Genomic DNA, 25,679 nt, shown 5'->3' with positions numbered 1-25,679 from the left:
CTCCTATACATTCGTTCATGATCCTAGACCAACCATTAGTGATGGTTGGTCTTACGGAGGAAGACCAGTCGAGATGATATTGTAACCTTGTTGAGGTTGGAGGTGAAGTAAGAAGAGAAGAACAGATTCCAGGACCTCAAGCTGTGTGTATGTGGGTTCAGGCACGATCAGAGAAGGACTGGCGTGAGAGAGAGAGAGAGAGAGAGAGAGAGAGAGAGAGAGAGAGAGAGAGAGAGAGAGAGAGAGAGAGAGAGAGTATCTTCACCAAGATGACATACAGGGAACAGATCACTCTACCAGTCAGCACAGTAGAGTCTGGGACACATTATAGACTTGTACTCGCAGTACATGAAGCAACTCTTCGTTGACTCACAAGTAAAGATCAGTTGAGCCACAAGTTATCACAATGAGATGATCCTGGACCACCAGGCTTCCCTCCCGTCACCACAACAGTGCACGGTGGTATGTTCTGTATACCCTGGTGCTTGCCTGCCTCTCTCCTGCATCCATACCATTTGTTTGAGATGGAACGGGAGGAGGAGACCTCCCTACCTCAGGCCACTGAAGTTGGATGATGAATTTTGGTTCCGAAAATCACTTTCTTATTATGTAAACATGTACAGGATGGTTCAGGATTAATTGTGTAAACATGTACAGTATGGTTCAGGATTAATTGTGTAAACATGTACAGTATGGTTCAGGATTAATTGTGTAAACATGTACAGGATGGTTCAGGATTAATTGTGTAAACATGTACAGTATGGTTCAGGATTATTCCTGGTGTAAAGTCTAGGATTGAGGAGAAGGGAAGGACAGAGTAAGGATGGCTCTTCTGATGAAGACTGAACTGTGGAAGTGTGCTACAGAAATAAAAGAAAATGAATTCATTTTTGATGTGGCATAACATCTAAGCAGATTTACATTCGGTGCACATGTACCTAGCTGCTGGTGGGAGAAGTGAGATAGAAAGGAGTATGTGCTGGGAGGAGCTGAGTGAATGTTTTGACAGTTTTTGAGGCAAGGGACGAAAATGGGTGCCCAGGGATCTGCATGGAAGGGAGGGGAGTGTGGCAGTGGGGGTATGATTGGAGTGGGTGGGGGCGGGGAAGAGGAGGTCCAGGTGTAAATGAAAATGGGGAACAGTATGTTGCGTTGTCGAGCTGTGTGGAGAAAAAAGATTGAAGACATGAAACACATGATTTACGAACATGTTCTGCATAAACGTACATGGGTGAGGGCAGGGGTTTTGTTTGGCGCGGAGGGAGGGGGTTCCACTGGACATTGTAATATAATATGTTCATTGAGGGAGGTGCAGGAGGGAGGTTGTCGCGTGTGAACGTGCTGAGAGGGGCTGCAGGTGGTGGGTTATGATCATTTCATGATGGTGGCGAGTAATGAACAGTAGTTGTGGGTCAGGAAACCAGGAGATGACATGCGTATGGAAGACATTGTGAGGGTGAGCCACACTGGAAAGTGGCGAGTGTATCAAGATCACACGAGACGCAGGCGTCGGGTGTGTACATGGAACTGGCGGAGTGGAAGCCGTGCAGGTGAAGTGTGTGGCTTGCAGAAAACGGGATATAGTTCTGTTAGACAGGATACTGAGGGATGAAATGTGGAAGTTAGATGGTTAATGAGGAAAAATGTGGTCATGTACGAACTATGCCTGCTGAGGAACATGAGTCATTATGAGTGCATGAGGAAGCAGGAAGGAGTAGTGAGTGAGGCACGAGAGTCGAATTTGAAGGGCAATGAGCGATGTAGAGTATGTCATTACCTGAAGTTTGATGATGATCATGAAACTACATAATTACTTGATTGAACAGTATCTCTGACGACTCCTCTCCATGAGTAACTGTTGTGTGAAATATGAATATGTGTAGCATCTTCTTGATCAGACTTAACGTAACGTATGTGAACTATGGTGAGGATAATCACCGTAGAAATGGTTATATGAGATGATGCGATGTCTGGCTCCAGTGTGGGTGGGGCTGGTGGTGTATGGAATGTGAGGCAGAGCCAACACACCTCACTCTTCATGTGACCAAGACAAACACTCTACCAATCTTTACTACGGCTGTAAAGACGTGTGTCCTGTACAGTAGCAGTACCAGAGCCAACCTTGTGCTGACTGGCACCAACCTACATCCATCACCACAACCCTCACTCCATCACCACAACCCTCGCTCCATCACCACAACCCTCGCTTCATCACCACAACCCTCACTTCATCACCACAACCCTCACTTCATCACCACAACCCTCACTTCATCACCACAACCCTCACTTCATCACCACAACCCTCACTTCATCACCACAACCCTCACTTCATCACCACAACCCTCGCTCCATCACCACAACCCTCACTTCATCACCACAACCCTCACTTCATCACCACAACCCTCGCTCCATCACCACAACCCTCGCTCCATCACCACAACCCTCGCTCCATCACCACAACCCTCGCTCCATCACCACAACCCTCACTTCATCACCACAACCCTCACTTCATCACCACAACCCTCGCTCCATCACCACAACCCTCACTTCATCACCACAACCCTCACTTCATCACCACAACCCTCACTTCATCACCACAACCCTCGCTCCATCACCACAACCCTCACTTCATCACCACAACCCTCACTTCATCACCACAACCCTCGCTCCATCACCACAACCCTCACTTCATCACCACAACCCTCACTTCATCACCACAACCCTCACTTCATCACCACAACCCTCGCTCCATCACCACAACCCTCACTTCATCACCACAACCCTCACTTCATCACCACAACCCTCACTCCATCACCACAACCCTCGCTCCATCACCACAACCCTCACTCCATCACCACAACCCTCGCTCCATCACCACAACCCTCACTCCATCACCACAACCCTCGCTCCATCACCACAACCCTCACTTCATCACCACAACCCTCGCTCCATCACCACAACCCTCACTCCATCACCACAACCCTCGCTCCATCACCACAACCCTCACTCATCACCACAACCCTCACTCATCACCACAACCCTCGCTCCATCACCACAACCCTCACTTCATCACCACAACCCTCACTTCATCACCACAACCCTCACTTCATCACCACAACCCTCACTTCATCACCACAACCCTCACTCCATCACCACAACCCTCGCTCCATCACCACAACCCTCACTTCATCACCACAACCCTCACTTCATCACCACAACCCTCACTTCATCACCACAACCCTCACTTCATCACCACAACCCTCACTCCATCACCACAACCCTCACTCCATCACCACAACCCTCACTCCATCACCACAACCCTCACTTCATCACCACAACCCTCGCTCCATCACCACAACCCTCGTTCCATAACCACAACCCTCGCTCATCACCACAACCCTCACTTCCATCACCACAACCCTCGCTCATCACCACAACCCTCACTCCATCACCACAACCCTCGCTCCATCACCACAACCCTCGCTCATCACCACAACCCTCACTTCATCACCACAACCCTCGCTCCATCACCACAACCCTCGCTCCATCACCACAACCCTCGCTCCATCACCACAACCCTCGCTCCATCACCACAACCCTCGCTCCATCACCACAACCCTCGCTCCATCACCACAACCCTCGCTCCATCACCACAACCCTCGCTCCATCACCACAACCCTCGCTACATCACCACAACCCTCGCTCCATCACCACAACCCTCGCTCCATCACCACAACCCTCGCTCCATCACCACAACCCTCGCTCCATCACCACAACCCTCACTTCATCACCACAACCCTCGCTCCATCACCACAACCCTCGCTCCATCACCACAACCCTCGCTCCATCACCACAACCCTCGCTCCATCACCACAACCCTCGCTCCATCACCACAACCCTCACTTCATCACCACAACCCTCGCTCCATCACCACAACCCTCGCTCCATCACCACAACCCTCGCTCCATCACCACAACCCTCGCTCCATCACCACAACCCTCGCTCCATCACCACAACCCTCGCTCCATCACCACAACCCTCGCTCCATCACCACAACCCTCGCTCCATCACCACAACCCTCGCTCCATCACCACAACCCTCGCTCCATCACCACAACCCTCGCTCCATCACCACAACCCTCGCTCCATCACCACAACCCTCGCTCCATCACCACAACCCTCGCTCCATCACCACAACCCTCGCTCCATCACCACAACCCTCGCTCCATCACCACAACCCTCGCTCCATCACCACAACCCTCGCTCCATCACCACAACCCTCGCTCCATCACCACAACCCTCGCTCCATCACCACAACCCTCGCTCCATCACCACAACCCTCGCTCCATCACCACAACCCTCGCTCCATCACCACAACCCTCGCTCCATCACCACAACCCTCGCTCCATCACCACAACCCTCGCTCCATCACCACAACCCTCGCTCCATCACCACAACCCTCGCTCCATCACCACAACCCTCGCTCCATCACCACAACCCTCGCTCCATCACCACAACCCTCGCTCCATCACCACAACCCTCGCTCCATCACCACAACCCTCGCTCCATCACCACAACCCTCGCTCCATCACCACAACCCTCGCTCCATCACCACAACCCTCGCTCCATCACCACAACCCTCGCTCCATCACCACAACCCTCGCTCCATCACCACAACCCTCGCTCCATCACCACAACCCTCGCTCCATCACCACAACCCTCGCTCCATCACCACAACCCTCGCTCCATCGCCACAACCCTCACTTCATCACCACAACCCTCGCTCCATCACAACCCGTACTATAGCTTCACCCTCACTGCTCTCTCCCCAACAACATTTCTCCAACAGTAACACCATCCCTTCTCCCACATCATCACCCTCAATCCACCACCTTCCTCTCTCCAACATTACTACACTCGCTGCTCCAACCCAACATGGACGTGTGGAGTCTCTGGTTTACAACAACATTAATTACAATGATTAACTTCCTCCACCAGTGTTATTATAACATCACCACCAACTGTTCCCATATCACTGTTACAACCGTAACAGTTGCAATACATACAACTGTACATATGTGTACATACGTGGTGTGTGTGTGTGTGTGTGTGTGTGTGTGCGCCCGGCGTGGAGCTTTGTGTAATTAGGCAAACATGATAAACATGTAAACAGTGTCCACACTATTATGCAAGTTGACACCCTCACAAAACCTTCACATTCATTCAGAGAAATTCTTTGTGCTCGAGAGTACTTTGTTTTTCCCGTGCGGCAGCTGGTGTCGTATCGCGCGTCGCAGGCAGTGTCGCATGGCTCGTTTGACATCGTTAGAGCATCGTACTACATCACTGGTCATTCCTGCTTCATCCATTTGTTAGCGGTGTCTTCACACGACTCGCTCTGTCCTCATTTGTTTTATCAACGTGAGATTTTTTGTTGTTGACTTCCATCTAATCTTACACTGTGTTGTCTCGTAAGTAGCGACCGTGGCACTTACTCTAACCCGACACCACTTTCAACGCAATTTATATTTCTTTTTTAACGTGAGTTTAAATTGTTTGCTGTTAACATTATCCGGCTGTTTCTTGTGTGTATGTCTGTGTCACTGCTATGTGGATATATGTGTGAAGATATTGTGTGTGTGTATGAAGTAGGTAGGGTTCTGGTGGACCTTTCATGACTTCGATGATACAACTGAAGACACTTGTTCCTCACACACACACACACACACACACACACACACACACACACACACACACACACACACACACACACATCCTGGTATATAGTGACGTAGCTAATGATGGAACGTCATATTGTACTTACCTATGTCTTCTGTTTCCAGGTGGACCCCTCAGCCTGTCACTGGGATATTCTTCCATCACGACTCCTGTCTATCGTCAAACACTCCTGTCTATCGTTAAGCACTCCTGTCTATCGTCAAACATTCCTGTCTATCGTCAAACACTCCAGTCTATCGTCAAACACTCCAGTTTATCGTCAAACACTCCAATCTATCGTCAAACACTCCAGTCTATCGGGAGAAAGTGTTGTATGGGCCAGACTTGTGACCGCGGGTCGGGCTGTGCTCGGCAGGTTAGACTCGCTCACGTAGCCTCCACTGCCTCCGTGCTCCTCGCCGTTTTGTGACACAGGTCGTGAGATCCACCTTCTCTTGGCAACCTTCCTTCCCTCAGTCTTTCCATATTTCCAAACTATAAACTCCAACCAAATGTCACATATCATCAATGTGTTATTTAGCACAGATGAGTCCAACTTCGTATCACATCTGCCAATTCGTGAATGATAAATTCGTTATTATGAATTATAAGTCATTTGATAAAGAACGTGTAGCTTACTATATTCCAGTGGAAATCACATGGAAATGATAGTCTTTTCCAGCACTTTAATGTTTCCATGTCCAAGTTGATGAGTCCTCCTGTTATCATCTTTCTGTGAGGTCAAGATGCACTGAAATAAATCCTCCTAACCCGGGTTAGATCGATCGCCAGAGAGTCAGATGTATATTCTTGCTGGGACGTCTGCAGCCCAGGTTACGACAGTGTTGTGTATGGGAAGGAATGTTGAACGTGTGGCCTGGTGATCCGTGATACAGCCGGCTCCTCACACCACCATCACCAAATATGTAACAAAAGTTAAGTGATCCTTGTTCATCAGACTCCTTTTGGTGCCCGTCAAGTCTGCATTTCTCTGCCAAATCTGTAACCTTTTAGGCCGGCACCCGTCCTTTTCTATTATTACCCGTTGCAAGCATATACTATCTCTCTCTCTCTCTCCCGCCCCTCGCCTGCCCACCGCCCCCGCAGTGGGCTGGGTATATGAGGGCTAAATTCGGGTTGCACCCCCCAGGTGCCCTACAGTCCGTGGTCACGACGGGTGGGTGCTCGCTCGTGGGGGTGCTGAGAAGCTAGCAGTAAGTCCTCATCGCTTCTTCTTCCTCACGTCTTCCAAGTGTTTGCTTCAGAAGGTTCAGAAAACAAATATCGTGAAGTGACTTGGTTTGTTTCAGTTGTACACGAAGAGGAGTGACCTCTGATGGAAAAGGTCGAATTAACCAATGTCCAGAGCAGACAAGTGGGGGAAATGTTTTAAGAGTAACCAGGGGGCTGTTGTTGCGCGGGATTCGATCCCAAAGCTGGAAACGCTGGTTGAACGAACCGGTGGAGTTCCTGGGAACTCCAACACGGTTGAAGCCGGCGGCGTCCGTGCATGTGAGCCAACGCCCAGTGTTGCTGGCCAGCGACTGATCTTGTGGGAAACATTAAGGCATAAAGTTATGGAGGACTTGAAACTAGTGACGATGGCCAGCATGTTGTACTGAACTGAGAGTCTGGAGACAAAACTGACGAGACAGCGAGACTCATCATCTGGCTCAGGGAGGTCACAAGAGAGGTTGTTGATGGTTGGTAAACACGTCACTTTGCCAATAACTGTTTCGTAAAGATGAAATTATCGTTCCGGGAGAGCCAGCAGCTCTCTCTCAAGTCCCAGTGGTACCCGGGGTAATACACCACTGAGGATAGTAATTATATCATAATTATATCATAGATTCAACACCACTTACAGCAGTAACGTTACAGATTCTCCAGTTCCTTGTTGGGTGGGTGAAGGATTCACCACTGTTGATAGTGTTGGTTGGTTGGCCCGACCCTAGTGGCAAATAATTATCACACAAGATGTTTGATTACGATGTGGAAAGACCACATGTGCGCACGACGGTAGGACCACATGTGCGCACGACGGTAGGACCACATGTGTGCACGACGGTAGGACCACATGTGTGCACGACGGTAGGACCACATGTGCGCACGACGGTAGGACCACATGTGCGCACGACGGTAGGACCACATGTGCGCACGACGGTAGGACCACATGTGTGCACGACGGTAGGACCACATGTGTGCACGACGGTAGGACCACATGTGCGCACGACGGTAGGACCACATGTGCGCACGACGGTAGGACCACATGTGCGCACGACGGTAGGACCACATGTGCGCATGACGGTAGGACCACATGTGTGCACGACGGTAAGACCACATGTGCGCACGACGGTAGGACCACATGTGCGCACGACGGTAGGACCACATGTGCGCACGACGGTAGGACCACATGTGTGCACGACGGTAGGACCACATGTGCGCACGACGGTAGGACCACATGTGCGCACGACGGTAGGACCACATGTGCGCACGACGGTAGGACCACATGTGTGCACGACGGTAGGACCACATGTGCGCATGACGGTAAGACCACATGTGCGCACGACGGTAGGACCACATGTGCGCACGACGGTAGGACCACATGTGCGCACGACAGTAGAACCACATTTAGAAGAATATCCTCTGATTCATTAGTCTTTATCATAAAGTTAAGGTAAAGTACACAGGAATTGGTGATATCACATTATCAATCCAGATATTCCGCATACAGATGGCTTCATGAAAGTTCCTATTACTGGGCGCTATTACTGGGCGCTATTACTGGGCGCTATAAGTCAGTCACGTTAGAATTGTAGAGTGGATGAGGAGATCGACATAACGAGACGCCTCGTTAAGAACTGCCTGTATGTTTTATTCAGTGTGGCAGCCAACTTCATGGCTGGTTGTCACGAGGGAGACATTGACAAACGCTCCACGTCCAATATCATCAAGTTCCTCAGTGGCGTCCCTGAAGAAGAGGTTCTTTCTCCGTCTTCAAGTTTCTTTTAACTACACAACTCACCACCGCCTCCTTTGGAGCTTTGTTAAAACCTTACCTTACTTAGATGTTGTCACAGTCACATGTGAACACTAGCGACACTGCTCAAACAACACCAGACTTGCACCAGTTATGAGTTCGGCTTCCTCTTCTGCATCTCTCCGGCGCTACGCACACCCACAGGTCGACACATCACGACCCATCATGTCCAAGATGAAACATTCATCAGGAACATAATGAATGCTTCCTCCTCAACTGGCCTTCACTCAATCCACAAACACACACACACACACATCACACTTCCTGACCGTCGGTCCTTGTTCGGTGGACGTGGCCGCCTTCCTGAGCGTTGCGAAAATCCTATACGAGGGATTCATGGAGAAGGAAATCATGTTGGTGGATGACTATTTACCAAACTGTTTCCGGTGTTCTGTTTACCGTTATAGTTCAAATTATAAATGTTCATACTAACGACCTTTCTTGTACCTGCCGGGTATTGAAACATTTGTTTACAAGTATCTCTCATTATGAAAGTTTCTTGTCTTTTATTATTCTCAGAAATTTATGAATTGTTTCATTTTAATCAAGGCAGTTTTGTGCTTTTGAATTATACTTATGAGTTTCTTTTTCTGCTTACAGGAAGATCCAAGAGCCGTACTACTGTATCTGTGAGTCTGACTTCGACAGCTTTTAAGCATCCACCACAGACATGCCTGGCCACGTGAAGAAATCCACGGGACCCGACCCAGACCCCACCGAGTTCCTTTTCGTTTCCCTGGAACAAAAGCGCATCGACCAGACCAAACCTTACGATGCTAAGAAGTCCTGCTGGGTCCCCGACGAGAAGGAGGGCTTTGTTGAGGGCGAGATCCAGGGCACCAAGGGTGACTTGGTGACTGTCATGGCCAAAGGAGACACCAAGAACTTCAAGAAGGACCTCGTCCAGCAGGTCAATCCTCCAAAATTCGAGAAATGTGAGGACATGTCCAACTTGACCTACCTCAACGATGCCTCCGTCCTGTATAACCTCAAGTCTCGTTACGTCTGCAAGCTCATCTACACCTACTCCGGCCTCTTCTGTGTTGTCATCAACCCCTACAAGCGCTACCCCATCTACACCAACCGTGTGGTCAAGATCTACCAGGGCAAGAGGCGTAATGAGGTACCCCCTCATCTCTTCGCCATCTCTGACGGCGCCTACATGAACATGTTGCAGGGTAAGGCTCATTTACTTGCCATCGTATCTCAGAAGATTAATTGTTAATATGAACGAGTCATTTCATGTGTGTCACAACGCCATAACTGAAGTGAAATCAGATAGGCGGATACAGCGGATAAGCTGTACACATTAGTTCACTCCAGGACAAAAGTCTTGAGACACACCCGAGCGAAGCTGCATCGAGTTCTCTGTCTCGACTCACTCTTAAAGCTTCGACCAAGTTCACATCAGGACTTTGGAACTTAAGACGTATCCTGGGACCTCTGTCCGCGATTGCTCTTGCTTTAAGTCATATTACTTGACATCAGTTTAGTGATTAGCGGAAACATACAAATATTCATATCAGTGCTTGGAACATTGTCTGATATATACACTTTCTTCCTTCACAGGTGGTGAAAATCAGTCTATGCTTATCACGTAAGTCAAATTTCTTATTTGTTCATGATTATGTAAAATGAAATAGATTACTGATGCTCACTGAATATCATTGTTCCTGATGAAGAATAAGAAATGGCCAGAAACCTCGCACAGTTCTTTCGTAAAACTTGTTGTACTCATTGCAAAAACCTCTTTCCTTCCACAGCGGTGAGTCAGGTGCTGGCAAGACTGAGAACACCAAGAAGGTACTCTCATACTTCGCCAACGTCGGCGCAAGCACCAAGAAGTCGACCGAAGAGAAGAAACAGGTCAGAGCTATTTGAATTCTTTACGAAATGACATTTTGAATGATATTCTGCTCATCCCATTTGTTCTCCATCCAAGTGATATGAACTGTGCTTCCATATCCTAGTAGATTACTCTTCAACCTTCATAATCATCTTTGCACTGAACTACGTCTAATTGACTGGAAACTGACTCTGTATGTGACACTTGCCTGCAGAACCTGGAGGACCAGATCATCCAGACCAACCCCATTCTCGAGGCCTTCGGTAACGCCAAAACCGTCCGTAACGACAACTCCTCCCGCTTTGTAAGTACAACTTACACCTGTTTGAAGAAATAACGTCTCTGATTTTGTAACAATATAAAGCTTAGGGTCGTGGGATTCATCGGAACCCTTGATTCATAGTAACTTCTGGTGTCACACAGGGTAAGTTCATCCGCATCCACTTTGGAGCCAGTGGCAAGCTGTCTGGTGGAGACATCGAGGTCTACCTGCTGGAGAAGGCTCGTGTCATCTCCCAGCAGTCCCTGGAGAGATCCTACCACATCTTCTACGAGATGATGTCCGACCAGATTGATTGGATTAAACGTGAGTACAATTTAACCGTCAGCAGGTCTAGTGAATCACATCTTTTGCACTTAGAAAACGCGACGCGTAGGTAGTGTTGGGCTAGTAACTCTAAAGAACAATATGGATTACCGTCTTGGTCATTTTGTGTTCACAACATTGATACAATAAAGTCCCATTGTGTACTGCTATATATCTACAGTAATCTACTTGTATGTGTGACTACAGAAATATTTGGAAGTGCTTTCAAATCTGCTTTTCCCTTATAGCATTATCAGGTGTACTTAATGTGCTTATAACATGGGTAGATAACACTTAGCATTATGTGTATATGCTACACCTATAGTATGGGCAAGTACACATAATATTACAACAGTTATAGTATGGGCAAGTACACATAATATTACAGCAGTTATAGTATGGGCAAGTACACATAATATTACAACAGTTATAGTATGGGCAAGTACACATAATATTACAACAGTTATAGTATGGGCAAGTACACATAATATTACAACAGTTATAGTATGGGCAAGTACACATAATATTACAACAGTTATAGTATGGGCAAGTACACATAATATTACAACAGTTATAGTATGGGCAAGTACACATAATATTACAACAGTTATAGTATGGGCAAGTACACATAATATTACAACAGTTATAGTATGGGCAAGTACACATAATATTACAACAGTTATAGTATGGGCAGTTACACATTACTACAGTCATAGTATGGGCAAGTACACATAATATTACAACAGTTATAGTATGGGCAAGTACACATAATATTACAACAGTTATAGTATGGGCAAGTACACATAATATTACAACAGTTATAGTATGGGCAGTTACACATTACTACAGTCATAGTATGGGCAAGTACACATAATATTACAACAGTTATAGTATGGGCAGTTACACATTACTACAGTTATAGTATGGGCAAGTACACATAATATTACAACAGTTATAGTATGGGCAAGTACACATAATATTACAACAGTTATAGTATGGGCAGTTACACATTACTACAGTTATAGTATGGGCAAGTACACATAATATTACAACAGTTATAGTATGGGCAGTTACACATTAATACAGTTATAGTATGGGCAAGTACACATAATATTACAACAGTTATAGTATGGGCAGTTACACATTACTACAGTTATAGTATGGGCAAGTACACATAACTAAAGTTATAACCTGGGCAGGTACACATAACACTGCATCGCAGCCCATCTGCTTTCCCTGAAGTTAGGTGAGGTATGTCTGTTATAGCAACGTATATATACATACATTTCATGCTTGTGGTAAGATGATGATTAGAATTATATACTAACATTTGAGTCACACAGCAGGTACCTATTATAGGCGTTAGGTTCATTTATAGTTTCAGTGATCTTGCTTCCAGATTCCTGTTTTTCAAAGTCGTTCTTCTGCTGTCTTGTAAATCATGAGCTGCTCCACAAGGAGAGGTGCTACGTCCCTTCCTGTTTTTATATTAGGTCGGCAGAGACCTCATCACTCTGCAACCAACATGGCTTTATCATCAGTGATGGAATTTGTGGTGTTGTCCATTATAAGTGAAGACACGTTAATCATACCACCATCACAGTACTCAGGGACGCCTGATCTGCTCTGTCATTCAGAATATTTGAATTTTAATGATCTTGGCCACAGCTGAACCTTTACTTCCAACAACACCTTTGAAAACGTAGCTTGGTACAGAATTATTTCGCTGCACCAAATATGGTGAGGTGTCGCAATACACAAAACTGACTTCATATTTTTCTTTCAATTGTTTTAATGACAGGACCGTTAACGTCACCTACCCAGAACAAAATTACTTTACTAGATGAACCCGGAAGATGAGTACAGTACAGTACAGATACAACACTTGTAAACCTACAGTCTCTCTTTGGATTGTCACTGAGAGGCTCATGAACCATCATATGCCCCTCACCAGAGAACGGTTGGTTCATCATGTTATTCCTGCATACACCAAATGTAATTTCCCTGCCCCCTACAGCGATGTGCTGCCTAAGCAACGACATCTACGATTATCACTACGTGTCCCAGGGCAAAGTCACTGTCCCCTCCATTGATGATGGAGAAGACATACAGTTCTGCGACGTGAGTAAAGCTGAGGCGTTATTCCTGGGGCCGGTCATAACTGTGAGAGCAATCACAAGGCTCCCCTCCCCAGTACACTAACCTTTCCCTACAGAGACAGCTCGAGGAACAGAGTCTCTTAACACCCCCGCCCCTCCTCCTCCCTCCCTCGGGTTGGTCACAAGAGATATATACAAACATCTTGACCTTCTACCCAGGTTCATAAGCCCTAGTTTCTCTCCACAGAGTTTTGCCCCCTCCCTCAAGCATGACCCTCAGTACCCTCTCTATTCTTCCACCCTTGCAGCCTTGTGCTGCCTCAGCAACGACATCTACGATTATCACTACGTGTCCCAGGGCAAGGTCACTGTCCCCTCCATCGACGACAAGGAGGACTTGCAGTTCTGTGACGTGAGTAGCAGACACCCACATCGGTGAAGTAAGAACCTTCCATTGATGGTCACCCGAGTCTTTATCCTCCACAACAAACCAAACCTTTTGGTCAGCATGACGCACCGCAGGACTGTGAAGCGATGCTGACCGCACTTGATTGTACCCTTGGAAGGAGTGATGCTGTTGTTGTCTCTGTGTTCCCATAAGGCGGTTAAAACCGAGAGGAGATTCTGGAGGGCCGCCGTAGTCCCACCACCCTGCCACACCCGCACGATTCATTATTGATTCCCTAAAGAATCAGGGTCACTAACCACCTACCTTGGGGGTCAATGCGATATATGCAAATGTCTGACCCCTCCCATCCCATTTAAGCCCTGTATTGCCTGAAGTTTATGTCTACCTACCTCCTCCTACAGCTACGTGTTACCTAAGCAACGACATCTACGATTATCACTACGTCACACAGGGCAAAACCACAGTCCCATCCATTGATGACAAGGAAGATTTTCAGTTTTGTGACGTAAGTGTTAAGTTCTGCACATAATGTTTTGGACACATTCTTGTACACATCCTCACTAACAACATCCTTCCCTTGTAGAGTAGAGAGCAGTCCAGGTCATCTTGTACTGTTCCTATCAAGAAACTTGCATGATACAATGTTCATATATAATAATGCTTCTAAGCCAACAGAAAACTCATCTTGCCGCTTCAGGTGAGGGTGGGAGGCTTCAGTAAGTAATCTGTGTCAGTTATTAGCTAAAGAACAATTGCATTAGCAAATTACGAAGTATGCTTGTCACTAGGTAAAGTTAAACGAGATTTTTCACAAATTCTGAGTTTCTAGTTTGTGAACAGATCTCTACAACACCAGTTTAATCATATGCAGAAGTTAGTAGTCTTTTTATATGTGTTTGTAAGTCTTTTTAGCTTCTTTGGCTTCACATATCTACCCGGCAACCTTTAGTTTTCTATAGAAGTAACAAGAATGAATGTTATATCATTCATGTATTGTTTAGAATGTTCGAATGTTAGAGACGGCCTCCCTCGCTCCCTCACCAGTCCACCTGACTATTCGCCTTATCTTCCTTAACACTAGGAAGCCTTCGATATCCTGGGTTTCAGCAAGACAGAGAAGGAGAATGTTTACAAGCTCACTGCTTGTGTCATGCACTTCGGCGAGATGAAGTTCAAGCAGAGGGGTCGCGAGGAGCAGGCCGAACCTGAAGGCACAACTGTAAGCACTGAAAGTACTGATCTATGACGAAATATATTTTAGTTACGATGTTATTTTGATGATTACATAATTACAAAGTTACTTCAAGTCTCCATGTTATGGCCACGGCTTCATCTGCCCAACCAGGTTGGTGAAGTTATCGGCAAACTGATGGGTGTTGACGGCGCTGATCTCTACCGCTGCATCACCAAGCCCAAGATCAAGGTCGGTGCTGAGTTCGTAGCCAAGGGTATGAACGTGGAGCAGTGCTACTACTCCGTCGGTGCCATGGCTAAGGGCATTTACGATCGTCTCTTCAAGTACCTGGTGCAGAAGTGTAACGAGACGCTGGCTACCGGCATGAAGCGTGTCTACTTCATCGGTGTGCTCGACATTGCCGGGTTTGAGATCTTCGAGGTAAGTAACACGTCATCTGTTTTAAGTGAGAAACATCAACTGATATAAGAAAGAGTTTGACAGTTTTCAAATGCCTGCCAAAGATGGCGAAAGTTTTCTATTTTTTAGGGAATATAATCCATTCTGTTCTTTTCCTCTCAACAAATCTGTTACTTTTCGGCTCTACGTAGGTAAAACGATGACTCTTCTCCTCTTCCCACACAGTACAACGGGTTCGAGCAGATCTGCATCAACTTCTGTAACGAGAAGCTGCAGCAGTTCTTCAACCATCACATGTTTGTGCTGGAGCAGGAGGAGTACAAGAGGGAAGGCATCAACTGGGTGTTTGTCGACTTCGGTATGGATCTCCAGGCTACCATCGAACTCTTCGAGAAGGTAAGAGTTGTGTTAAGTCTTGATTATCTATGACTTGATGACTTCGTTGTTCAGGATGAACGATACTAAAACATTGATTATAGAACTAGTAGGGCAGTGTGAATGGTGGGTGGGTGTTCTTTCTCCTGTCGTATTTTCCTCGTCAGTTTTGACACAAGCACTGACGCTTTTCTCTGTCGGACGGGCGACACTGCATTCTAAATTCAGCAGTGGAATGTTGTTACGTGAGGTGAACCAAATGGACGTTGTAGCCTGATGGTTTACTCACATCTGCCCCACTGTCGTGTGAGGAGGTAAACAAAGAGTTTCACACGTCTGAGGTTCCTCTTCCTAATTCATGCTGTGCAGGTTGAGATTTCGGCTAAATCATACGTCCCCAAAGTCACCCTCGCGATCTGTGATCTCCCTTACTCTCATACCAGACGTAAACCAAAACATTCAGCAGAACCTGACCCTTTCTGAAGACTGGGGTCAGTAATCTCACTTGCATGTATAACGACAACATGTTGCTTAAAGCCTCACTTTAAGTGACTTACCACTTACAAACTTGGCGTTGTCAGTAACAGACGACGGTGATTACCTTGTTAAATAGTTTACATAATCCCACAAAATTATCATTCAATTTACCATTATTTCCGTATTAAAGAGATTACCTCCTTTGTCATGTGTAAGATCAGCACTGATGTAGGTCGTTTTACTGTCGTCCAACAGAAAATGGGTCTCCTCTCAATCCTCGAGGAAGAGTCTATGTTCCCCAAGGCTACAGACAAGTCCTTCCTTGAGAAGTTGAATGCCAACCATCTTGGGAAATCCTCTGTCTTCATCAAACCTAAGCCACAGAAGGGCGGCACCGAATCCCACTTCGCCATCATCCACTACGCCGGTACTGTGAACTACAACCTGACTGGCTGGCTCGAGAAGAACAAGGATCCTCTGAACGACACCCTGGTCGACACCATCAAGAAGGCTGAGAACGAACTGTGTGGCATCATCTTCGCTGACCACCCCGGCCAGTCTGCTCCTGCTGAAGCTAAAGGTGGTAAGTACTGGTGCATCGGAACCATCCCACTGTCTCGATCTAAACTTAATCGAACTACGATATAAATCTTTCATTCATAAGGTACACAGTTTTAGTATCTGTTGTCGTAAATCTTGAAGTTCAATTAAGAATATCTTCCGTGACGTAATCAGTCATATCTTCCCTCCATTCTTTGCAGAGTGACGTCGTCCGCCAGCTGGGGAACTCTTCGTTGGTCACAGTGACGTGAACCAACTGGAGCTTCTAGAAGGATATGCCTACATTTAGTACTTGGTGGCCCTTCATCATTCATGAATAGATACTCATCATTCATGAATAGATGCTCATCATTCATGAATAGATACTCATCATTCATATATAGATACTCATTATCCGTGGATAGATACTCATCATTCTTAAATGTTGATACAAGAATCATTTGAAAAAAATCTAAAGCAATTTATCTCTTTGATCATTCCAGCTCCATAAATATTTGATTGGTAATATTGTTATTCATTTACTCATGTATTATTGTCATTCATATATAAATGTAAAAGTTGCATACCTAAAGATGATTATCATTCATAATTCATAGAGAGTTTCCTGTAGCTATTGTGAGGGTGGTATAATGTTGTGGTGCCTCTCATGTTCGTTTTGTCTTCAGGTGGTCGTGGTCAGAAGTCTGGTGCTTTCAAGACCGTGTCGTCTGCCTACAGGGTAGGTTGACTCACTCTCACCAGATGTCTGAAATGTGATTTCCTTAGCACGTGATAACTTGAGGATTTTCTTCTGAAAACAAAGAAATTATGTAGAAATCTGTCAGTTGTACAATACAGTTCGTCAATCATACCTTTTGCTTAAGACGCTCCACCAGAACTGGTAAATTTCAACTGTGAGAATATATCCGATATCATGAGGAAGCTGTACATTATAAGCTTTATATCAAACCAAAACACATCATACCTTCACCTGGAACACGGAAATCATATTTAGGATCTTTTAGTAAGAATAAAAACGAGTAAACATACGAGTAGTGCGCCTCTCATGATGATGGTTGACGATACGTTAATTGTAGGAGTTACTTTATCCCTAGCCTTTTCTCTAACCACCACCATTGTTCTCTACCCACAGGAACAGCTGAACAACCTGATGAGGACCCTGAACGCTACTCATCCCCACTTCATCCGATGCATCGTCCCCAACGAGACCAAGTCTCCAGGTTGGTGATCTGTCACTTGGTTCTTTAAGTTCGTTCCTCTTCTACTGATGGGGTTAGTACTTGGCTGGAGGAAAAATCCGCTGATTCCATGAATATTTAGTTCAGCTGAATAACGAATATCATGATTCCTATCCTTAATGATGTTCTCAAAATTAGTTGTCTTTCAAGTGGCGTGGACGTCCTGATACATATACTAACAGTTCATTCATTTCCTCGAAATATTTTTCCTTAACTGTTGCAAAACACGTCGATTGTAGCCTCCATCATAACCTGGTTTTAACATATTTCGAAATCGCGAGTCTTCCAGCAGGAGGTCTCGAGGTCTGGTAGATAGTTCGAGGAGTTTAATATTGGTGTTATTCCTCGTCCTTCAGGTGTGATTGACGCGGCTCTGGTTATGCACCAGCTGACCTGTAACGGTGTACTTGAAGGCATCCGTATCTGTCGCAAGGGCTTCCCCAACAGGATTCCATACAAGGACTTCAGGCACCGGTACGTTGGTATTACATAAGGAAAGCCAAAGTATTCATACATATTATGTACATTAGATGATTCAATGTTTCCCAAGACCACTTCAGTGTGTATATATATATTTCGACACATGATATAATTTCCCTTTACTCTGAAAGGTTGACAGCCATCAGTATATCACCCAGTAAGTCAGCCTGGACACACCCGCCCAGATCTCTCCCACTGCCCGCCCTCATAATGATCATACACACTCCCTCCCAGCTCGTCCCATCTCCTCCCACCTGACCCTCACTCCCTGATATTCATATGTTAAGGTCCTGGTTCTCCTCTCTCCCTGATATCATCTGACGTATATGTTAATTATCCAACTAATTAATTCTTTTTTTTTTTCATATCTTGGAAGAGAGAGTTGATAGAACTCATTATTTCTGTAATTTTTACTTTAAGCTGAACATCAGATGAACACCTTTGTTATTGATCGAACATATTTAGAACACTGAGGCCAGAGATACAGCCACATGAATCACATCAGAGTTGTATATATATAAATATATATATATATATATATATATATATATATATATATATATATATATATATATATATATATATATATATATATATATATGTATGATTATCATTGGCACATACCGACATCATAATCTTACATTTGAATTTCCACACATTACCATTATAGCCTCGCCTTCAAGTGGTGTCACAACTTGTAACTTGGACAACTTTATCAATTGCTCATGCCAAGCGGAGCCTCGATACTAGAGATCATTATTATTATCTTTATCTTCCTTACACAATGAAATGTCACCAGTGGTGTAGGTAAGGACATTCATGTGTAGGTTGGCGGACGCTGTGTCGTGCCTCTGACTAACGTGTGCTACGTGAGCCTGATAGAAGCTCTTCCTCCCGTAGCTACAAGATCCTCGCCTCTAAGGAGATGAATGAGCTCAGTGACGATAAGGAGGCAGCCAAGGCTTGCTTGGAAAAGGCTGGCCTCAACGACGAGCTATACCGGAGAGGCAACACTAAGGTCTTTGCGACTATTAAGAGTCATCCCCTCATCCCATATTCTAAAACTCCCAAAGTTGACTGATACCGTTTTCTTTTCTGTCTCCCCAGATGTTCTTGCTGCATCGTGCATTTGAGGAAATGTTTTTCCCTATTATAATATTTCTCTTAACCACATCCCTGTTATTGTACTTGCCTTGTGCCCTCCCACATCTACATGTATGTCCCCCATTGACCTCCATAACAGTTACTACACCGGAGACCCCCCACCTCCCCTCCCCATCCCCATCCATAGTACATTTGCTCCCGTGTTACGTATGTCATGCCAATGATCATGTCTCCGGACTCACAGTGTTCCCCCAACCCTGTATGATTTAACAACTTCCCAGGGCTAACACAATCAAACTTTCACCAGAAAACAGTGTTAAGTTGATGGTGTTGGGTGGAGACCAAAGATGCCACACCAGATCTTTGCCGATGGTGTCTCTTAAGACTAATTCTGTATGGCTAAACGATCGCCAGTTGTAACCATGATTTCTCTTCCCGACTACACCCTCTCTTCATCACCACCCTGAGTACGGCCAGATTCCCACAGCTTGTTCTTGAGTTGGTTTTTGATATTGCATGCAATATTTTGACCCTTCTTCCCTGCCATTACAGGTATGTGTAACAGTCACAGAGGTGAGCAGATCCAAGATTGCAGAAATGAATGAAAACAGTTTAGGCTAGACACCCCGTTCCCCAGTCTTAGTCCACATCTTGTCATTTAACTGATGACTGTGAACCCGTATGTCTAATATAATCTCTCAGAGAAATGTTACCACTCCATTTGTGTCACGTTACCAGTACAGATATCTAGTAACAAATATTCCCCAGCTGGTCAAGTGTGTGTGTGTGTGTGTGTGTGTGTGTGTGTGTGTGTGTGTGCACAGAGGGTGGCGTGACACAGAACCATTCATGCGCAGCTCATTTGATTTTATATTTCAAATTTCGTTGATGTGTTGAGTACACTTTAAGATCATTCCCCTTCCCCTTTAGTGTAGCAGTGACTTGTACCATATGAATCCATGATGAAATTACTCATGATCTTTACTTTTCGTGTCGTTTTCACTATATTCTCAACACAGGTGTTCTTCCGCGCCGGTGTTTTGGGTACACTGGAAGAAATTCGTGATGACAAGTTGGCCAAGCTGATTACAGGACTCCAGTCCCGAATTCGTGGGTTTACCAGCCGGAAGACTTACGAGAAGTTGCAGGAGCAACGCGTCGCACTGATCGTCGTCCAGAGGAACCTGAGGAAGTTCTTGAAGATGCGCACTTGGCCATGGTTCAACCTGTGGCAGAGAGTCAAGCCTCTCCTCAATGTGACCCGCATCGAGGACGAGATGAAGGCTCTCGAGGAGAAGGCCGCCAAGGCTCTGGAAGAACTGGAGAAGGAGAAAAAGCTTCGCATGCAGCTTGAAGCAGCAAATGCCACCCTGCAGGAGGACAAGAACAACCTGATGACCACCCTGGAGAGCACCAAGGGCAATGTCTCAGATTTCCTTGACAAACAAGCCAAACTTCAGAGCCAAAAAGCCGACCTGGAAGCTCAGCTCAATGTAAGGATACATAAAGATTATTACAGTATTAAGAAAACTTATTCAAGTCTTATGATAAGAATAATATTCACATTACAAAAAGGTGATGCTGAATTCATGCAGGTTGCTATTGATTAGTTATTCGTACCTTTCGTTTCTATGTTTCTAAATACAAACAAAATAGATTTGTTATGTAAACATCAGTGATGTATGGGTCTTATTTTTCATGGAAGACTTTGTTCTGTAACAGAAAATATGTATATTAATTACGTATCAGGTGTTGTCTTTCCTCTCATCATGTCACTCACTTTAGAACTTTAGAATTTTCAGTCTTCAATAATCGTCACGAATGTACTTCTCTCATTTACAGGAGGTGACTTCGCGGCTTCAGCAGGAAGAGGACGCGCGCAACATGCTCTTCCAAGGCAAGAAGAAGACGGAACAGGAGGTTGGTGGCTTGAAGAAGGATCTTGAGGACCTGGAGTTGGTAGTTCAGAAGGCAGAGCAGGATAGGTCATCCAAGGAACACCAGATCCATAACCTCAACGAGGAAATCGCTCACCAGGAGGAACTTATCAACAAGGTCAACAAAGAGAAGAAGCATCTCCAGGAATGTAACCAGAAGACTGCTGAAGACCTTCAGAGCGTTGAGGACAAGTGCAACCACCTGACTAAGGTCAAGTCTAAGCTCGAGCAGACCCTCGACGAACTGGAGGATTCTCTTGAGCGCGAGAAGAAGCTCCGAGGCGAGGTCGAAAAATCCAAGAGGAAGGTTGAGGGTGACCTTAAGCTTACCCAAGAAGCTGTAGCAGACCTGGAGCGGAACCAGAAGGAAATTGAAAACACCATTCAGCGTAAGGACAAGGAGATCACCAGCATCTCTGGTAAATTGGAGGAAGAACAGATCCTCGTGTCAAGGACCCAGAAGCAGGTGAAGGAACTGCAGGCCCGCATTGAAGAACTGGAACAAGAAGTAGAACATGAGCGTCAGTCTCGCGCTAAAGCCGAGAAGGCCAAGGCAAATCTTGCGAAAGAACTGGGAGATCTCAGCGACCGCCTGGAGGAAGCAGGTGGCGCCACCGCTGCTCAGATCGAGCTGAACAAGAAGCGTGAAGGTGAGCTGGCCAAGCTGCGTCGTGACCTCGAGGAAACCAACATCCAACAAGAAGCTGCTCTGGCTAATCTCCGTAAGAAGCACAATGACGCCATCACCGAAATGTCTGATCAGATTGACCATCTGAACAAGATGAAGGCCAGGTAAGTAAACGAATCCTCTAACCCTCACAGACTCACATATTCAACCCTTGTATGTTATAAACACACAACTAAATACAATCCTTCCAACAACTGAGACTAAATGTTACATGTTCGAGTAGATTATTGAGTTAATCTTTCCCTGGCAGGTCTGAGCGAGACAAGGAGACAATGAAGCGTGAAGCTGATGACGCTAAAGCTGCCATGGACGGTCTGGCTCGCGATAAGGTAGGATTATCAACCATTCATGTGTATGTGCAGAAAGCAAGTTCCCTTTTATTTATATAAACAGTTCAGAGAATAACTGTTGGAATCTGAAGTCAGTATATATTGATCGCAGTTATGAAAAAAATAACTAATGAAAAAAGTAGAAGTTAGTAGGTTGCCCCGCTTGACTTGTGTTTACCTGTGTTAAGGCCGCAGCAGAGAAGACGACCAAGCAACTCCAGCACCAGATGAACGAAATGCACAACAAGCTTGATGAAGCCAACCGCACACTCAGCGACTTCGATGCCTCCAAAAAGAAACTCGCCGCAGAAAACACCGACCTTCTGCGACAGCTGGAGGAGACTGAGAACCAGGTTGCCCAGTTGTCTAAGATCAAGCTGTCCCTGACGAATCAGCTTGAGGACCAGAGGAAGCTTGCCGATGATGAGAGCAGGGTAAGTTTTGCAGTCTGGAACAATAGCCAAGTATACATTACTCCTCATGAATTATAGCCATAAATACATTCACTTCCAGAATTTGTTAAATCAGTATTACGTCCACAGGAGCGCGCCACACTGCTGGGTAAGTACCGCAACCTGGAACACGATATCGATGGCCTTCGTGAGCAGCTGGAAGAGGAGAGTGAGGGTAAGGCAGATATGCAGCGCCAGCTCTCCAAGTCAAATGCTGAGTCTCAAATGTGGCGCGCCAAGTACGAGGCCGAAGGCATCGTTCGTTGTGAAGAGCTGGAAGCCGCCCGCATGAAGCTTGCAGCCCGCCTGGAAGAGGCTGAGGATCAAATTGAACAACTTAATGTTAAGAACATGAATCTGGAGAAGACTAAGCAGCGCATCGCCACCGAGCTTGAGGACATGCAGATCGAGTTGGAACGTGCTCAGGCCCTTGCGAACGCCGCTGAGAAGAGGCAGAAGAACTTCGACAGGATCATCTCAGAATGGAAGATGAAGGTTGACGATCTCTCCGCCGAACTTGATGCATCTCAGAAGGAATGTCGCAACTACTCCACCGAACACTTCCGCATTAAGGCCGCCTACGAGGAGAACCTTGAGCAACTGGATGGCGTTCGCCGTGAGAATAAGAATCTCGCTGATGAGATCAAGGACTTGATGGACCAGATCGGCGAAGGTGGCCGAACCCTTCATGAGCTACAAAAGACTGCCAAGCGTCTTGAGATCGAGAAGGAAGAGCTCCAGGCTGCGCTGGAGGAAGCTGAGGCCGCCCTTGAACAAGAGGAGAACAAGGTCCTCCGTGCTCAGCTTGAACTCAGCCAAGTCCGACAGGAGATCGACAGACGCATCCAGGAGAAAGAAGAAGAGTTTGAAAACACTCGGTAAGTATCTTCAGTGTTAGTTATCGCAACCTTTTCCATCTTTCTGACAAGTTATGGAAAACTGAAAAAAAGTGAACTGTAATGGTCGCTAATAGTCTCTATGAGTTTTGGTTTAAGAGACATCGGGCTTCAGCTACCCAGACTACGTAGGTTTTATTCATGTTGATTATTTTTGTTGTTTTTATATTTCGTGTTGCTTTTACGTTATATAACCCCTTGATATGTTGTCCACAGCAAATGCCACCAGCGAGCCATCGACTCCATGCAGGCGTCCCTCGAGGCAGAGGCCAAGGCTAAGGCTGAGGCTCTTCGCCTGAAGAAGAAGCTGGAGTCTGACATCAACGAACTCGAGATCGCTCTGGATCACTCCAACAAGGCCAACGCTGACCTGCAGAAGCAGATCAAGAAACAGCTCGGCGAAATCAAGGACCTCCAGATCCGCGTCGAGGAAGAACAGCGTCTTGCTTCAGAGTACAGGGAACAGTACGGCATTGCCGAGCGCCGAGCTAACGCTCTCAATGGAGAACTTGAAGAATCTCGCACCCTCCTGGAACAGTCCGATCGCGGTCGTCGCCAAGCTGAAGCTGATCTTGCCGAAGCCACCGAAGTTATTGCAGATCTGGGTGCCCAGAACGGTTCTCTCAATGCTGCCAAGAGGAAACTCGAGGGCGAAATGCAAACCCTTCATGTAAGTATCTCTCACACGCTTTTGATGTGCCTTACGTGCACTTGTAAATTGTTTTTTGTCTGAAAAGAATTCTGGTCTTTATGTTTGTGCTGCCAAGCACAGTGGGCTAATGATTTTATCTTTACAGGCTGATCTCGACGAGATGCTGAACGAGGCCAAGAACTCTGAGGAGAAGGCCAAGAAGGCCATGGTTGACGCCGCCCGTCTGGCTGATGAACTTCGAGCTGAACAAGAACACGCCCAGACCCAAGAGAAGATGCGCAAGAGCCTGGAGGCTTCTCTGAAGGAACTCCAAATTCGCCTTGAGGAAGTCGAGGCCAACGCTCTGAAGAATATGAAGAAGGCTGTGGCTAAGTTGGAAAGCCGCGTTAAGGAACTGGAAGGCCAGTTGGACGATGAAACCCGTCGCCACTCTGATGCTCAGAAGAACCTGAGGAAGTGCGAGAGGCGCATCAAGGAACTCACCTTCCAGTCTGACGAAGACAAGAAGAACCACGAGAGGATGCAGGACCTGGTTGATGCACTTCAACAGAAGGTCAAGACCTACAAGCGGCAGATCGAGGAGGCCGAGGAGATCGCTGCTCTGAACTTGGCTAAGTTCCGCAAGGCCCAGCAGGAGCTGGAGGAAGTTCAGGAGCGCGCGTAGGCCAAGAACAGGAGGCCATCATGAGCAAGGAAGGCGAGGAGACGGTCTCACAATGTAAACATTCAGGAACAGTACAAAACTTGGTATGTTCATGTCCTGCACTGGAACACATGATGCGATCTATCTGAATAGCGGATGCTATACACACACGCACTTTATTGGTCATATATCGATATTTTTAGTACTTTTTTTCCACTACCCATGTTGAAATTTTCGACAACCAGTGCTACATAATGGCTATCCAATAGAACTACTCATATATGCCTAATACATAACTGAAGAACTAGATAAATATATATATATAGATATATATCATACCTTTATGTGGTAATGACCAAACTATGTACAACATTCTAAATCAGTATATGAATAAAATATATCATTGCATCTAGTTGGTTCTTGTCAAGGAATGTTTACGTATTATTACTCAGAACTAAGCTCTATGAAGGTCCTCTTGTTACCCAGCACCTTTCCGGGGGCTCCTGCAGGCCAAGGCTGCGTTACTAACAGTAGCAGGGAAATGTACACTCCATTG

At 46.0% G+C, this 25,679-nt stretch overlaps 2 protein-coding genes and 1 long non-coding RNA gene across 8 annotated transcripts in view; 2 read left to right on the top strand and 1 right to left on the bottom strand.

The window, feature by feature from the left end:
• Window positions 1-6,598, bottom strand: part of LOC139745747 (DNA polymerase lambda-like) — a 305,248-nt gene extending 298,650 nt beyond the window's left edge. For 2 of the 4 annotated variants that reach the window (XR_011711933.1, XR_011711931.1), the window contains exon 1: window positions 5,824-6,588. The gene's annotated coding sequence lies outside the window, so the exon portion shown is untranslated. Of the gene's footprint in view, window positions 1-5,823 lie in introns of all 4 variants that reach the window. The other 2 variants (XR_011711928.1, XM_071656272.1) reach the window with 2 other exon arrangements.
• Window positions 6,599-6,775: 177 nt separating this feature from the next.
• Window positions 6,776-25,531, top strand: LOC139745745 (myosin heavy chain, muscle-like). 3 transcript variants are annotated; one of them, XM_071656270.1, is made up of 22 exons: window positions 6,776-6,931; window positions 9,358-9,935; window positions 10,327-10,354; window positions 10,521-10,623; window positions 10,818-10,907; window positions 11,027-11,189; window positions 14,099-14,202; window positions 14,779-14,916; window positions 15,043-15,312; window positions 15,517-15,687; window positions 16,399-16,723; window positions 17,370-17,422; window positions 17,837-17,924; window positions 18,299-18,416; window positions 19,323-19,440; window positions 20,546-21,019; window positions 21,369-22,255; window positions 22,402-22,480; window positions 22,669-22,914; window positions 23,023-23,810; window positions 24,045-24,498; window positions 24,626-25,531. In XM_071656270.1, the coding sequence occupies exons 2-22, from the start codon at window positions 9,428-9,430 to the stop codon at window positions 25,142-25,144; spliced, it is 5,724 nt and encodes a 1,907-aa protein (XP_071512371.1). In that variant the 5' UTR covers window positions 6,776-6,931; window positions 9,358-9,427; the 3' UTR covers window positions 25,145-25,531. The 3 variants fall into 3 exon arrangements, with proteins under 3 accessions (XP_071512371.1, XP_071512370.1, XP_071512369.1); XM_071656269.1 differs by lacking the exon at window positions 14,099-14,202 and adding an exon at window positions 13,597-13,700; XM_071656268.1 differs by lacking the exon at window positions 14,099-14,202 and adding an exon at window positions 13,207-13,310.
• Window positions 11,196-12,205, top strand: LOC139745754 (uncharacterized). Its single transcript, XR_011711937.1, has 2 exons — window positions 11,196-11,986; window positions 12,023-12,205. It is a non-coding gene; the product is annotated as an uncharacterized lncRNA (long non-coding RNA).
• Window positions 25,532-25,679: the final 148 nt, after the last annotated feature.

Source organism: Panulirus ornatus, chromosome 62, assembly GCF_036320965.1.
Source record: "Panulirus ornatus isolate Po-2019 chromosome 62, ASM3632096v1, whole genome shotgun sequence".
NCBI lineage: Eukaryota > Metazoa > Arthropoda > Malacostraca > Decapoda > Palinuridae > Panulirus > Panulirus ornatus.
This window is presented reverse-complemented; position numbering and strand designations above follow the sequence as displayed.

Bases quoted from the DNA above. Each gene is read 5' to 3' on its own strand.
- LOC139745745 (XM_071656270.1), top strand. From the start codon at position 9,428: ATGCCTGGCCACGTGAAGAAATCCACGGGACCCGACCCAGACCCCACC. The intron at 14,203-14,778 runs GTAAGTGTTAAG...CCTTAACACTAG, and splicing joins AAGATTTTCAGTTTTGTGAC to GAAGCCTTCGATATCCTGGG. The intron at 15,688-16,398 runs GTAAGAGTTGTG...GTCGTCCAACAG, and splicing joins CCATCGAACTCTTCGAGAAG to AAAATGGGTCTCCTCTCAAT.